This window comes from Aquarana catesbeiana, linkage group LG08 (assembly GCF_042186555.1).
Source record: "Aquarana catesbeiana isolate 2022-GZ linkage group LG08, ASM4218655v1, whole genome shotgun sequence".
Taxonomy (NCBI): domain Eukaryota; kingdom Metazoa; phylum Chordata; class Amphibia; order Anura; family Ranidae; genus Aquarana; species Aquarana catesbeiana.
The window spans coordinates 255,149,152-255,165,789 of NC_133331.1; the positions used below are offsets into that span (position 1 = coordinate 255,149,152).

The 16,638-nt window shown below is 42.4% G+C and overlaps 1 protein-coding gene across 1 annotated transcript in view; it reads left to right on the forward strand.

Annotated features, from left to right (window-relative positions):
• PATL1 (PAT1 homolog 1, processing body mRNA decay factor) overlaps positions 1–13,655 on the forward strand; it is a 119,443-nt gene extending 105,788 nt beyond the window's left edge. Inside the window, exons 17-19 of the mRNA XM_073597032.1 lie at positions 1,285–1,373; positions 2,648–2,797; positions 13,256–13,655. Of these exons, the coding sequence (XP_073453133.1) occupies positions 1,285–1,373; positions 2,648–2,797; positions 13,256–13,274 (258 nt within the window). The 3' untranslated portion in view covers positions 13,275–13,655. The remainder of the gene's footprint in view (positions 1–1,284; positions 1,374–2,647; positions 2,798–13,255) is intronic.
• The last annotated feature ends 2,983 nt before the right edge of the window (positions 13,656–16,638 follow it).

Consider the following 16,638-nt stretch of genomic DNA (forward strand, 5'->3'; position numbering starts at 1 on the left):
TCAAATTGGCTTTGAGTACAATCAAAGGTCAAGTTTTGGCCCTATCAGTATTCTTCCAAAGGCCTTTAGTCTCCCATTCACTGGTCTGAACCTTTATGCAGAGGGCAACTCGCTTGCTTGCCCCCATTAGGTCACCTATGTGTCCTTGGGACTTGAACTTGGTGCTATCTGTGTTTCAGAAACAACCATTTGAACCTATCAAGGAAATTCCATTAGACTTGCTGTCACACAAGCTAGCCTTCCTGTTGGCTATCACCTCGGCTAGAAGGGTGTCAGAGCTGGCGGCCCTTTCATGCATTGAACCATGCTTGATCCTTCACAAAGACAGGGTCGTGTTACGACCCGTTCCATCCTTTTTTGCCAAAAGTGGTGTTGGCCTTTCATTTAAAACAGGACATTATTTTGCCTTTTTTCTCTCAGCCTCGTTCAGTGGAAGAGAGATGACTGCACTCCTTGGACATTGTCCGTGCAGTCAAGGTTTATTTGTCTAGATCTGCAGAGATCCGAGGATCAGACTCCTATTTTGTTTTACCAAAAGGACCCAAGAAAGGGCAGGCAGCTTCCAAAGCTTCCATTGCCAATCGGATCTGTAAATTGGTCATTCAGGCCTACGGTCTGAAACTTAAAGCTCCTCTCTTTAGGGTAAGCTCATTCTACCAGGGGTGTAGGAACCTCCTGGGATTTTCGCCATCGGGTATCTGTGGCTCCGATTTGTAAGGCTGCTACCTAGTCTTCAGTGCATACGCTCACAAAATGTTATCAAGTGGATGTTCGAGCAGCCGAGGGTTCGGCTTTCAGCCGCAGTGTACTGCGGGCTTCCACATAAGGTCTGATGGCTATTGTTTGGCAGGGTTTCCCCCTCCCCTCAAGGCTATTGCTCAGGGACATCCCAGCAGGTAATGAATATCAGCCTAACTCTGTGTCCCATGATGTATGAAAAAGAAAATAGGATTTTTTTGTCATACTTGCCTATAAGATCCTTTTCTTTGAGTACATCATGGGACACAGGTCCCTCCCCATCTTTTTTGAGGATTCAATGCTTGCTACAAAACTGAAGTACTTCCTGTGTGGGAGGGGTTATTTTTTTTTAATTCTTTATTTTATAGTAATGTCATTCATCATACAAAAACAACAATATACTTAACATTATCCTTTAAGTGGTTAAAAAAAAATGTAATTTGTTCAAATGACCTTTTGAGTGTGCAGCTTATTTGAATATCCAAGTGAAAATTGACCATCTCAATTTTACATATAACTGATTTGCTTCCTTTATTCTTGCTGTAGTTTGGACTGACGTTAGTGTGCCAGATTCTGGGAAGAGCTGAAGAGCTGATGAGTTCTGAAAATTCCACGACACTGAGTCAGTCACTCTGGTATGTGTTAAAGCAGTGGTGTGAGCACTGAATTTGGGTTGGGACTATCTGGAATTTCCAGACAAAACCTACATTTGAGGGTTTTTATTTGTGTAAAACAGGGGTTTCCCCATCTTCCCATAGCCTCTAGGTAAAGATGTGATCCTCATTCTACTGCTAAAGTGCTTGGCAGGCTGAAGTCTGCTATCAAAAAAAAAATTCTGTCTTTTCTTTACAGCACCATTACATTTTATCATAGTGCCCATAGATGTCACTGCAATTTTTAGGACAGGGTTCGCATATGTGTGGTCCAGTTTTGACAGCGGGATTTCAGCCCCCTCTGGTGCAACTTTGTGCAGCGATTCAGGTGTGAATTGTCAAAGTGTACGACAATGGAAATCCCACCTGAACCATGCTCAAAATCATACTGGACTCTTTAAAAATGTGCAGCAGCAGGCCCATGACATATGTGAACCAGCTCCATTGAAAAGGCTGCAGGTACAGGTCAATATGCATCCAGATTGCGTATATGTGAACCAGGTCTAAAGCCCAACTGTGTGTGCGAGAACCCCCCCCCCCATGTGAATGAGTAATGAGGTACATTGTACCCCACTCATTTACCAAAAAAGAAATAAAAACACACACACAGTTTTTGACAGTTCCTTTATTAAAAATAAAAAGATACTGTCCCCCCGGTGTAGATCCATCATCAATCATGGCCACCGCCAGACCCGAAAAAAGAAAGAGAAAAAAAAAAAGCTCCATTCGCGATGAAGGCTATCGCCGTCTGCCTGCTCCGCCACATGACCGTTCTTAAATAGGTAAGGGGTGTGGCCACCTGGCAACGTCACCTTGTGGCACCTGTGATGCCACTGACCGGTGCATTTTTATTCACATGGGGTGTAAACGGGGCTTCCAGATTCTGATTAGCTCCCTGCCCGAAGATGTTGAGGGCATGTGGCCAGGTAAGATTCAGGAGCCCCCCCCCCCCCTCTCCTGCATGCTCGGATACATTCCTGCCGCTGCACCAGACATATGTGAACCGGCTCCATAGAAATACGGTTTAATTCACATGTCATGCAGGGTCAGATGCGGCTCAAAATGCATCCTATTTGCATATATGTGAACGGAGCCTTAGTGTTTGTCTTTTGTATAGTTACAGCAGTTTCTCAATAGCCGTACATGCTTTTAATTAGTTTTAGTTTTAGGTTCTCTAAACCTGTTAATAGCGGATTTCTAGCCTATGCAATGTTATCTTAGCACGGTTTTCATACCTGCTGTTCCATGTCTTTCAGGACGCCTTTGGTTGCACAAGTCGCTCACTTCCTACTGCAGATCCAAGCTGCCTCTCTGGTCCAGCCTCTCTGCTCTCCAGTAACTGCTCTGCTTCACTTCTCACGGTACCTTGACGATCAGACTTTCGAGCAGCTTCAGTCTAAGCTTAGGTGAGAGCCAGATAAACCAGCAGGAAAATATAACTACTGAAGTCACTTGGAGATATTGGAAACCAAGGCAAGATTCAACCTTAAAGTGGAACTACACTGCATCTGAGCACCACAAACAAAAAATGCTATTATTTTTGGTATTCAAAGCAAACTCACCCATCCATCCATGTCTCCATGCTGAGAAATCACTTTGAAAATCACCCCCTAGCTTTTTTGGCTGTGGCTATCTTGAGTAGGGGCAGATGATTCACGTAGTATTTACTTCCTGGATTCCATCTGCCCTTAGCTCAAGCATACAGACAGCAGGGTGTGCTTAGCTCAGCAAACCCCACCTTCCCTCTTGAAGACTCCTGGGATTTATGACATAATTTGCCTAGGCATTTAAACCAGGAAGTACCTGAAGAAATGTAAAAAAATAAATTTAAAACAAATAGGATATACTTTCCTGAGAGAGACTGAAATTCCACTTTAAGCTACGTTTAACTTGAATAGCGGGGTTGATGGACTGAATCTCTAAGTGAATGATTTGGCTAATGCAGCAGCAGAAGCATCAGTGTTTCTCTAACACTCTAAACAATAAAATAAAAATATGTCAGTTTCATGTTTAGTGATATGCCTGGGGTCCAGCTTTAACAAGGAAGGGAAAAAAGCACAAGGGCTTTGCAGATTTACTACTAGCTAAATCAAAACTCAACCCTTCTGTGCTTTAATAGGCAAAAAAGCAGCCATCCTAGCCTCTGTTTAATCTGCAGTTGCCATGGTGCTGCACACCAGTTATGACACCAGCTATATGATGACTTGACAGCTTAGTTGAGAACACAAGCAACTGTGACAGTTATCATTTGAGGCATGCCTTGAATGTGACTGTTTTGGGAAACAGTTTAATCGAAGAATCTAGTGAGGAATAATGTAGTATGGTGCAGATATCATGTAAGGGCCCTGAAGTGCATTAGTAGATCACTGACACAAAGGTAATTTAAAGGCCAGCATAAGGAGTATGAAGAAATACACTAGATTACCAAAATTATTGGGACGCCTGCCTTTACATGCACATGAACTTTAATGGCATCCCAGCCTTACTCCGTAGGGTTCAATATTGAGGTGGCCCACCCTTTGCAGCTATAACTGCTTCAACTCTTCTGGGAAGGCTGTCCACAAGGTTTAGGAGTGTGTCTATGGGAATGTTTGACCATTCTTCCAGAAGCGCATTTGTGAGGTCAGGCACTAATGTGGACGAAAAAGCCTGGCTCGCAGTATCCGCTATAATTTATCCCAAAGGTGTTCTATCGGGTTGAGGTCAGGACTCTGTGCAGGCCAGTCAAATTCCTCCACCCCAAACTTGCTCATCCATGTCCTGACCTCAACCCAATAGAGAACACCTTTGGAATGAATTAGAGCGGAGACTGTGAGCCAGGCCTTCTCGTCCACATTGGTGCCTGACCTCACAAATGTGCTTCTGGAAGAATGGTCAAACATTCCCATAGACACACTCCTAAACCTTGTGGACAGCCTTCCCAGAAGAGTTGAAGCTGTTATAGCTGCAAAGAGTGGGCCAACTCAATATTGAACCTACGGACGAAGACTGGGATGCCATTAACCACTTCAGCCCCGAAACGGATTTACCCCCTTAATGACCAGGTCATTTTTTTGCGATACGGCACTGCGTCACTTTAACTGACAATTGTGCGGTCATGCAACGTTGTACCCAAACAAAATTTGATCACCTCTGCAGTTTTTATTTTTTGCACTATAAACAAAAAAAAGAGCGACAATTTTGAAAAAAAATCCCAAATTTTTTACTTTCTGCTATAATACATATCCAAAAAAAAAAAATTAAAACAAATTTCTTCATCAGTTTAGGCCAATATTTATTCTGCTACATATTTTTGGTTAAAATTCCAATAAGCGTATATTGGTCGCTTTGCACAAAAGTTTATAGTGTCTACAAAGTAGGGGACAGATTTAGGGACTTTTAATTTTTTTTTTTTTACTGGTGATGGTGATCTGTGATATTTAGCGGGACTGTGACATTGCGGCGGACAAATCTGACCCCAAGTGACATTTTTTGGGGACCAGTGACACCAATACAGTGATCAGTGCTAAAAAAAAAAAAAAAAAAAAAAAAAAATGCACTGATCAATGTATAAATGGCAGGGAAGGGGTTTAACACTACGGGCAATCAAGGGATTAACTGTGTTCCCTGGGTGTGTTCTAACTGTGTGGGGGCTGGGCTCACTGGGACAACACAGAGATCGCTGATCACTAGGAACAGCAGATCTTCATGTTGTCCCCTGTCAGAACGGGGATCCTCCTTGTTTTACATAGGCAGATCCCCGTTCCGCCTCTCTGGACCAACATCACGGGTTGCCGGACTGGCACGCGCGCGCCCACACTACCACATGCATGGAGCGACGTACAGGTGCATCAGTTTGCGCAGTCGAGCCACCTTGCCGCAGTTCATGTGTCTGTAAGGGCAGGCGTCCCAATACTTTTGGTAACATAGCTTATGTCCAGTCAGAGGATTGGATAGAAGGTGAACTCGATGAAGTCACAAGAAGCTTAATAATTATGATTATTGAATGTGATTGACTTCCTCAAATAGGTATTTCTAAGTGGAAACAATCTTTCCTAATCATACATCACAGTACATAGAGGAGTTAACATTCATAATGTCTAGGGTTATGCTGCCACCTTCAGGTGAATGGACACTGGCCAAAAAAAGCAGACATAACCACTCCCAGCTCATCTAAGCCTCAGACATAGGGAGGCACATCAATGACCTAAGAATACTAGCTAATAAAACGCTGTGAAGATCTATTTTGTGGTTACCATACCCCTTAGCTTGTTCTGAACACCCATGATGAGACAGAGATTGGCTTTATTGGCAACTATGCAACCCATAATTAGCTGCTGGGAGCTATACATCCAGGGCCTGGTCTGTTCTGGTTATCCCAGACCCGGACGACCCCTCCAGGTGTATGTGATAGGCAATGCCTGAACCTGTACAGGGACCAGCAACATGGAAAGGTGAGACAGATTCATCTTCATAGCAAGTGTGAGACTTAATATCTCCATTACTTACAGTACACTTCTTAGTGTGTCCTGAATAGTATTCCATTTTACATTCAAATTAACAGGAAACCGGGAATTGTTTGCCTTTATTCACTGTAGATTGTTTAAACTTTCTAACTTGGCAGTAAAATTTCCTGCATGCGGAGTTTAGTCTTTGGTAGATGATTAGGTGTTGCATCACACCACAGGTTGCACTATTACCACCACTTCTGCCCAGAGCCCTTATCAGGTACTCAGGCACTGCTCCTGCCCTTTTGACATGAGGACTTTGCCACATGACTGTCGACACTCGGGTTGCTGTGTATCCTTCTCCAGACACACCTACCCCATTTTGGCATCTTACGCCATGCATACCCCACAAGGAGAAACCCACGCTGATGCAGTGGTGAAAACCAGGCGCAAGGGAACCACAGCAAAAGCTCAGGCAAACATTTGTTCTGCCGACGGGCTGCAAAGTACTCAAACTGCTGAGAGTGGCGTTGCTTCCCTTGTTCTGGAGCAGTGCCCTATTTTAACACTGGTATCTGGATGTGATTCTAGCTCTATCTCAGCCATGTAACCAGGTGACTATGTGCCCAAAGCAAATTTCTGTGCAGCTATGGTAGAATTTCTCCTTAAAGTCAATCGAAACTCCTTTTCCACATCCACCTTTTCTGTCATAGTTGGAAGTGTACCTTCCTCCTTTAGAAAAGATAGACATGGAAAACATTGAAGACTGGAATGCGATTTTAGAGGAGGCCACAGAAGTTTTCTCACCCCCAGACTCCTGGGTGCCTGATGCTATGGCTTCATGAAATATGCTTGCTAATGTAGATACACTCCCTTCTGTGCACAAACGCCTCAGTATAGTCACATTTGATTCTCCTTTGTCTCACTTTGCCCCTCTAGAGACTAAGAATGCAGAGTCATTAGGCAAAGACATTACCATTCATTAACAAATAGATTAGAAAATGTATGACAATTGAGTTTTCCCTGAAATATTTTTCACCCCTACGAGAATCATTGCTGAGCTGTATCCAATAGAGGAATTTACTGAAAAGTAGACTGTTCTGGTAGTTGAACCTGCAGTCCCAATCTTAAATTTCTTACTGTGTCTATAGATGTAGCTTCATTTAAGGATTCTGCAGACAGAAAATTTGAGATACTCTTAAAGTAATTGTAAAGTCTAAACAATGTTATACTTGCCTTCTCTGTTCCGTTGGTTTTGCACAGACCAGCCTGGATCCTCTTCTCGGGTCCATCTTTGCTGCTCCTGGCCCCTCCCTCCTATCACATGCCCCCACAGTCAGAAGCATCTTATGGGGGCACTGGAGCCAAGTCACAGCTCCGTGTGTCTATTCAGACACGTAGCCCTGACCCGGCCATGCCCCCTCTCTCATCTGATTGACTGACTTTGATTGCCAATGGCGCCGCTGTTGTGTCTCAGCTGATTGGAGGAGGAGTGTCCTGGACGGCCTAGACATTTGTGGACATCACTGGAGAGAGATGGGGCTGAGGTAAGTAATTAGGGGGGTGCCCGGGAGGCTGCTCCATACAAAAGGTTTTTTATCCTAATGCATAGAATGCATTAAGATAAAAAAACCTTCTGCCTTTACAACTCCTTTTAAAGGTTCTCCTTGCCCTTGAAGGTCCAGCCCCGCAACCAGCTATTGCTGCAATTTCTCTTTGTCAAACCGCAGCTAACTGAACTAGGGTGATAAACAATAAGCAGGATCCTGTCTTTCTGGAGGAACAGTTACAAACACTGCCTTGTAAGAGATGTCTTTTACAGTTTGCATTCCTCTGGTCCTCAGATGTCTCATAACCCCCAGTGGGTTGAGTCAGTAGTCTCAAATGAGTACAAAATATAATTTCAAACCTTTCTCCCTTATTGCTATGTTCCCTTAAACCAACCAAAATCTACCCAAGGACAGTCAGATTTAAAGACTGCTCTGGATGATCTCTTGTCCCAGGAAGTGGTTTGGTTCCTCTGGAGGACAGGTTCATACCATTCTATTCAAACCTGTTCATGGCACCGAAACCCAGCAGGGGTATTCATCCTGTTCTGAACCTAAAATCCCTAAACAAGTTCCTTTTTACTTTCACAAGTTTCTTATGAAATCTGCAAGGTCAGTTATTACCTCTCTGAGACCAGGGGGATACTTCAAAACGCCTATTTCCATATTCCTAAAGGACTATTTAATTTGTTCAGGCTTTAAATATGGGTAATAAACTTCCAAAAGTTTGCACTTCCAGTCTTCCCTTTGTCTGGAATACTTGGGCCTCATCCTAGACACAGCCAACAATTTCTAAAAATAAAAATAAGAATTTTTTTTTTTTTTTTAAAGCGTCCCCGCGAGCTCACGCAGCAAAGAAAACGCATACGGAAGTCGCGCCCGCATATGTAAACGGTGTTCAAATGACACATATGAGGTATCGCCGCGATCGTCAGAGGGAGAGCAATAATTCTAGCACTAGACCTCCTCTGTAACTCTAACCTGCTAACCGTAAAAAAAAAATTTAAAGCGTCGCCTATGGAGATTTTTAGGTACCGTAGTTTGTCGCCATTCCACTAGTGCGTGCAATTATAAAGCGTGATATGTTTGGTATCTATTTACTCGGCGTAACATCATCTTCCACATTATACAAAAAAATTAGGCTAACTTTACTGTTTGTTTTTTTTTTTTTAATTCATGAGTGTCCCTTTTCCCAAAAATTCGCGTTTAAAACACCGCTGCACAAATACCGTGTGATAAAAAATATTGCAACAATCTCCATTTTATTCTCTAGATTCTCTGCTAAAAATATATATATAATGTTTGGGGGCTCTAAGTAATTTTCTAGCAAAAAATACGGATTTTAACTTGTAAACACCAAAAATAGGCTTAGTCATGAAAGGGTTAATACAAAATCAAAAATCCAATCACCCTGCATAGCAGCTATCGATTCAAAAATAAAAATTCAAAATAACAGAGCAATTTAGCAACATCTTGAAGGGATATTAAAAAAAAAAAAGTGTCACTTGATTAGACCCTGGGCCTAAGTCTAGGCCTTCCCATTTGTCCACTCAAATGTCAAGCCTCGCCTAAATAAAAAAAAAGGGGGGGGGGGAGAAAAAAGGTGAATAATTATCCCTTCTCTCACCAGTGGCCCCAAGCATCCCTTATACAGAAACACCCATACTATAATTAATGACCCCCATCGGCAATAGATGTCTTGTATGGTTTGTCCAGCCACTTTGCCCAGACTTTATCGTATTTACTAGGACAACCCCTATTAATATAGGCGTCTCTATACAAGGTGGTTATTTATCATTTGTTTCCAGTATAGAAGTGCAAGGTTTCTTCCAGTGCATTACAATGGCTTTTCTTGCTCAGACACTGTAGGAACAGTAGCCTCTACCAAACCCAGTAGGCAAACCGACATTGTGACTGGTAAAGGAGCAGAGGTAATAGTGTTCAATATATTTACCACTCCTCCCCCCCAAACCCAGTAGGCAAACCGACATTGTGACTGGTAAAGGAGCAGAGGTAATAGTGTTCAATATATTTACCACTCCCCCCCCCCCCCCCCCCCCCCCAAAAAAAAAAAAAAAACTAATCTGTGGAGGTCCAAAAAATGTGAGAAATCCCCCCAAGATGCTCCGCTTGGCAGAGCAAACAGGATTTATTTTTTTAAGTCTATGAGGCGTAATATATGCTCTATGTACCAATTTTAAATTAAATCATGAGGTCTCTCAATGATACCAGAGATCGCAGAGGAAAATCCCACACACTCCTCCAGTCCTTCATATCCAACTCTGGTATATCTCGCATCCACCTAGTTCTAAGATCTTCTAATGGCAAAATAGAAATTATTGTAAGGTGAGAGTACAGTCTTGAGGTGGATGTATCCAGGCACTCGATCCTGAGTACCAATTCTAAAGAGGATTGTAAAATCCTTACTGTCCTCTGCATGAAAAATATGGAGCTGGAAATATCTAAATAAGTAAGAACTAGGTAAGTTAAGTTTGAGGTAGGTGTAGAAAAAGTAGATCATTTCTGATCATTGACCACTTGAGAGAGTATTTTAATATTATATTTAGTCCATGCAATAGGCTCTGGTACTTTAAAGAATTGAGGTAGAGTAGGTTTAAACCATAACCATAAAGGGGCATTTGGAGAGATTGTACCCTTTGGATTGTACTCGCATCTGAGCCCAGCCTCCCAAGCTCGAATAGTATTAGGCATTGAAGCAGTCAACTGGTAGGGTGCCCTACAGCCCATAAATAAGTGTACCTTAAGAGCATCATGCTCAGACCTTAAAGGGGTTATAAACCCTCGTGTTTTTTCACCTTAATGCATCCTATGCATTAAGGTAAAAAAATACCTGGCAGTGACTAGCCCCCCTGTTTTACTTGCCTTAGCCTCTTATTTCCGTTGGCCGAGATGCGCCCTCCCTCTCTCCAGGGGGTCCCAGCTCTTAATTGGATAGATTGATAGCAGCGCAGCCATTGGCTCCCGCTGCTGTCAATCAAATCCAATGACACGGGTGGGGGGGGCGAGTCCGGCATTCGTGTCTATGGACGCAAATGCTGAACTCGGGAGCGTGCCCGCAAGGTAACCCCCCTGGGAGGTTGAGCTGCAAAATGAGCTGCACAGTGGAGGTAAGTATGATATGTTTTATTAAAAAAAAAAAAAAAAACAATAAAATTCGCTGAGTTTTGGGCCTCATGGTGGCCTCATTTGAGGCGGTTTCCTTCACTCTGTTCCAATCAAGGCCTTCCCAACACAACATTCTTTTGGCCTGGAATGAACACACACCATCTCTTAACTTCCCTACGCTTCTCTCCAGTCAAGCGGCTCCCTAGCTTGATTGCCAATCCTTGAAAATGGGAAATACATTTTTCCCACACTAAGATGATGCCAGCTTCGCAGGCTGAGTGGTGTTTCAATTTCTCACAGTTCAGAGAACTGGGCACCCCGGAAAGCAATGCTCCCCGTCAAGATCTATGAGCTTAAAGCAATAAAATTGGCTCTGGACCCCCCTTCTTCTGGAACATCCAGTTGGGGTGTAATCAGAAAAGCAGTGGCCTATAATCAGGGGAGTACCATGATGACCCTTGACTGTATTAAGTCTATGATTTATTGGGTGGAAAAACACTGTCCAGCCATGTCTGCTGTTCTCATCCTAGGAGTGAACAATTGGAAAGTTGATTTCCACAGCTATTCTTGACTGCTCCACCAAATTGAGAGAGAAGAAATCGGTGATCCTCATTGTGCTAATCTGGCACAGAAAAACCTGGTATACAGACATACTCAAACTTCTAGGAGTCGACCCCTGACCTTTTACAAACAGGCCAGACTTTGTATCAAGGACCTGTTCCATCCTGCTTCTTTAATCACTGGCTTTAATGGCATGACTGTTGAAGCCCAGGTCTTGACGGGCAGGGGTATATTCTGGCTTTTCTGCAGTTAGGATTTGACCAAGGTGAAAAACCTTGTGTGGTGCTGCAGCCCTCCCCATTTTACTTACCTGGACATGGTCATCCTCCGTCCGGGAACGAGCACACCATCTGTAGCTGGTGTCTTGTGCCATTGACTCGCGCTGCTGTCAATCAAATCCAATTATGTGGCGTCGGGGGGGGGGGCTGAATCCTTTATTCTGTGTGAATGACCACAGATACAGGACTTGCGAGCGCGCCCGCACGGGTGTTCACCAAGGAGAGCGCTTCTCCAGTGTGGACACTCGATGCGGAGAGGAGCCACCGGTGTTGCTGAGGGACCCCAGAAGAGGTAGATCTGGGGCAACTCTGTGCAAAACGAACTGCACAGTGGAGGCAAGTATGACATGTTTGTTATTTTAAAAAAATGAGGGTTTTACAACCCCTTTAAAACCTTCATTCAAGGCATCTCTCTTATCTGTCCCCCATTGCAACACCCTGTGCTTCTTTGGGACCTTAATTTGGGTCTCTCTGGCATGCAGAAGCCCAATATAAAATGTCCCTTGGGTAATCATCCTGTCCAAAGGCTTTTTCAAATTCCAGTCACCTGAAGGTAGCAGCCTATATCCCTAGGTTAATGAATATCCAGACTTTATCCTGTACTGTACTCAAAGATCAAAAATTCACAGAAAAGTCAAAAGATTTTTCAGGTAAACCAAAAACACAATTTTTTTCATCTGCATGGACTTTTTCTTTCACTCTAGGCAAAAGTAAAAGGCACAAAGCATTGCAGCTCTGTATTCAATACTGCACCATTAACTATAATTAACTTGCATCAGCCTTCTGCAGTCCCTGTATTGCAGGGCTGGCGTTCGCGAGGCAGAAACAACACAAGAAGCCAGCCAGTCAGTCACTTCATGTGCTGACAAGATGCATGCTGATAGGAGAAAACGGGGTGACCTAGAGATGAGCTTATCAATGTGCTGCTGCTACTTTCACTGTCCAGTCACTGGCTCGGGTAGGTCCACGTTGACCTGGGCTCAGAAGAAACGTGTTGAATGATGCTAGGGATCAAACTGAGAATATCTAGCTACAGAAAAAAATCTCTGATCTTGAAGGTAAATTATTGTAGCAAAACATGGTTTTGTTATATTATGCTTTTAAAATGAGCTATTAATTTTTTATTCTATGAACGATTTCAAATGAGGAAACCTAAAGTGGCTTTAAAGGCAGAAGGTTTTTTATCTTTCATTCAATGCATTAAGATTAAAAGCTTTCTGTGTGCAGCTGCCCCTCCCCCCACCGCCCTCCTAATACTTAACTGAGCCCCCTCTCCGGCCAGCGATGTTGCACAAGAGACTCTGCTGTCCGGACTCTCCCTCCTCATTGGCTGAGACAAAAAAAGACAATTTAGTATAACTTTAAGCTGGCCATACACCACTAGAATTTCTATTCATTTTTTAGCATGTGCGTTCATTTTTCCAGTAGTTAATGATGTCAAATTAATCATTTTCCATGACAACGTAAATCAAAGGAAGGTGGAAATGAATTCTAACTGAATGTGGTTTTTGTTTAGGAAAAATACCTATTGTATTACAACATGTGCATGTCCTGAAATCCAATATAAAATTCGAAACCTTAGCATGGCAGTTGTATAAAGGTGTTTTTTTTGTTTTTGTTTTTTTTTTTGATGATTGGATCTGTCAGCACAGTACAAACCGGGTTAATTATAATACATATGAACTCCCTAGCCCCATTTTCTTTACAGGGGAAGTTTCATCATTGGAGTTTTCAAAAAGGAACGAGCGAAATGTAAAAAATATTTACATTTTTCCTTTTTTTTTTTTTTTTTTTTTTTTTTAGTTATGCTATGTAAATGTAACAACTATAAGGTAGGTGCTATCCCAATTTGGATGCAAAAGTGGAATTGCACTTTAATGCCTCCACTTGTCAAGTATCTATCATATATTTCTCTTTATATTTAGGTCTGCTCCCAGTCCCTGATGCATGGAAGCGCTGGACTTGGCCACAATCAGAGCGTTCCTTCCCCTGCTTCAAAGATATTATGTGGAATTTTATGAAGTATCTGCAGAGTTTGAAGCACTGAAGTCTTAAAGGGGAGTGCACACCCCAAGAGGGGTCAGCTTACCCTGCATTGCCACCTACAGGGCATCACAGCTGCTGCAAAAACTGCTCTGTGTAAATCAGAACACCCGTGTCATTTTCTTGTGTAGAAATTTTAAAACAATTACTCTGTGGGGATTTCTCACTGCATACATCAACCAACGAGGATCACAGATGGATTGTGTTTATTTTTTTTTCTCTTTTTATATATAGCTCCGTGTAAATAAATATAAAGTATTATTAAATCGGACTTCTAAATTACTGTGTGTTTGTACCTGCGGTGTTCTGCTGACTTGCTGTAAAATACATTGGACATCTCGTATCAAAGGGAAACTCCAGCAAGCCGTTTACAGCCTATCCCCAGCTTAAACTTTTTTGTTTAGTTTTGCAAAAGAGTTGGGTAATTTCTGTTAAAGTGGAACAACACTTCATCTGAGCACCAAAAATGCCATTTAATTTATTTTAGATATTCAAAGCAAACTCACCCATTCATCCATGCTTTATTTTGTAAATTTACTATGAAAAAATCATCGTTATCATTTCTGACCATGCTATCGTGAGTAAGGGCTGATGATTCATGCAGCATTTACTTCCTGGAATCCACCTGCACTTAGCACAGGCATGCAAGCAGGAGAGTGTGTGCTTAGCCGAGAAAAAGACCATCCTCCCCTACTGAAGACTCCTGGGATGTATGACATTTGCTTAGAAATTAACTGAAGAAATGGAAAAAAAATTTTTTAAACAAATATATACTTACCTATATACTAATGCTAGCGGCATAAGGATTAAAATGGTCAATGTTGATTGAGAGAGTGAAGTTCCACTTTTAAGTTTTTCAATTTGATATTTTTTTTGTGTGCCAAGATTAAATAAGAAAACACAAATTACATGAGTAAAACATTTGGCGCAGCATAAGGTATATACTGTATATTTAACACACTGCGTTGTTACTAATCACAATTAACAAAATGGCCACAAGATGGCAGTGCTTTGCAATTTAGTGGACTCAAACTAATACAGCCATGCTAGAGCTTGTATGCTTCAGGCAGGACTCTTCTATTCTTATCAGCTGTAGAACTACAAATCCCATATGTGAGCAAAAGGGCTGGAGAGGAGGTCTGGAAAGGATAAAGGACATGTGGGAGAGTGGAGGCTGATCCAGAAGCCCACAGGCCAGGATGGATTCAGCCAGAGATCAGAGGAGAGGATTGCCAGTTCGCTGATTGCACGGAAAGGCCAGGTAGTCGATCCTGCATCCAGTCAGATTGGTTATCGGCAGCATGACATTGAGAGAGGGGGCCCCCAGCAGCAAGGCCGTTGCTACCATAAAGGACTGAGAGGGTTCTTAACCCATTCCACACCGCTTGATGCTACAAGCTCACTTATTACTGGCTGTCATTTTAGGTCAGGATCTTCACAACACAGACTGTCCCCAAGAGACATAGGCCCTGCAGCCCAATCATTGCTGCGGCCTATTCACACTAGCCATCCATTGCAGTGCTGCATGCAGGACATCATTCAAAAGACCTTCCGTTGCCTGAATTGGCAGGGACGGAGTGTAAATTACCTCTTTCCTATTCCACCCAAGGAAGCCACCAGTTAAGTTGTACATTTATGTTTCAATGGTTTTTATTAAGGTTTTTCAGAGTAAAAAAAATGTGCAAACATTCAGATGAGTCAAAATCTTTTGTCTTTTACAGCAATAGAAAGAACAAAGGTGCGTGGCTAAACAGATATTTTGAGATAATTAAAGAACAAATAAGGCTGAACACTAGGAAGAACCATGTGTATGGGGGGTTCTGTAACAGACGGAGAGATGATGGACATGGCTACCGCATACCTGACCTCTCCTATTGAGAACAAGCTGAGATCAGGAGGAGGGGGCATATCCATCTCTCCCCCTCCTTGTTTTATCGTTTCTATTCCCTGCATCAATATTGTATCTCGTGTGTAACTATCGCTCAACCTAGGAGTCATCTGAGCGAAAGGAGGAATATAGAGAGATCACTGGGGAAGGAACAGAAGAGGCCAGAGTGAGAGTAGGGAGAAGAGAGAGAATACCGGTGCAGAAGGCAAAAATGTTGGCAAATACTTTAACCACTTCAGCCCCGGAAGGATTTACCCCCTTCCTGACCAGAGCGCTTTAACTGCTAATTGCGCTGTCATGCAATGCTGTACCCAAACAAAATTTGCATCCTTTTCTTCCCACAAATAGAGCTTTCTTTTGATGGTATTTGATCACCTCTGCTGTTTTTATTTTTTGCGCTATAAACGGAAAAAGACCGAAAATTTTGAAAACAAAATGATATTTTCTACTTTTTGTTATAAAAAAAAATCCAATAAACTCAAATTTAGTCATACATTTAGGCCAAAATGTATTCGGCCACATGTCTTTGGTAAAAAAAATGTCAATAAGCGTATATTTATTGGTTTGTGCAAAAGTTATAGCGTCTACAAACTAGAGTACATTTTCTGGAATTTACACAGCTTTTAGTTTATGACTGCCTATGTCATTTCTTGAGGTGCTAAAATGGCAGGGCAGTACAAACCCCCCCCCAAATGACCCAATTTTGGAAAGTAGACACCCCAAGGAAATTGCTGAGAGGCATGTTGAGTCCATTGAATATTCATTTTTTTTGCCCCAAGTGATTGAATAATGACAAAAAAAATTTTACAAAAAGTTGTCACTAAATGATATATTGCTCACACAGGTCATATGTGGAATTGCACCCCAAAATACATTTAGCTGCTTCTCCTGAGTATGGGGATACCACATGTGTGGGACTTTTTGGGAGCCTAGCCGCGTACGGGGCCCCGAAAACCAAGCACTGCCTTCAGGATTCCTAAGGGCGTAAATTTTAATTTCACTCCTACCTATCACAGTTTTGAAGGCCATAAAATGCCAAGATGGCACCCCCCAATTACCCCATTTTGGAAAGTAGACACCCCAAGCTATTTGCTGAGAGGCATGTTGAGTTCATGGAATATTTTATATTTTGACACAAGTTGTGGGAAAGTGACCAATTTCTTTTTTTTTTTTTTTTGCACAGTTGTCACTAAATGATATATTGCTCAAACATGCCATGGGCATATGTGGAATTACACCCCAAAATACATTCTGCTGCTTCTGAGTACGGGGATACCACATGTGTGGGACTTTTTGGGAGCCTAGCTTCATACGGGGCCCTGAAAACCAATCACCGCTTTCAGGATTTCTAAGGGCGCAAATTTTTGATTCACTCCT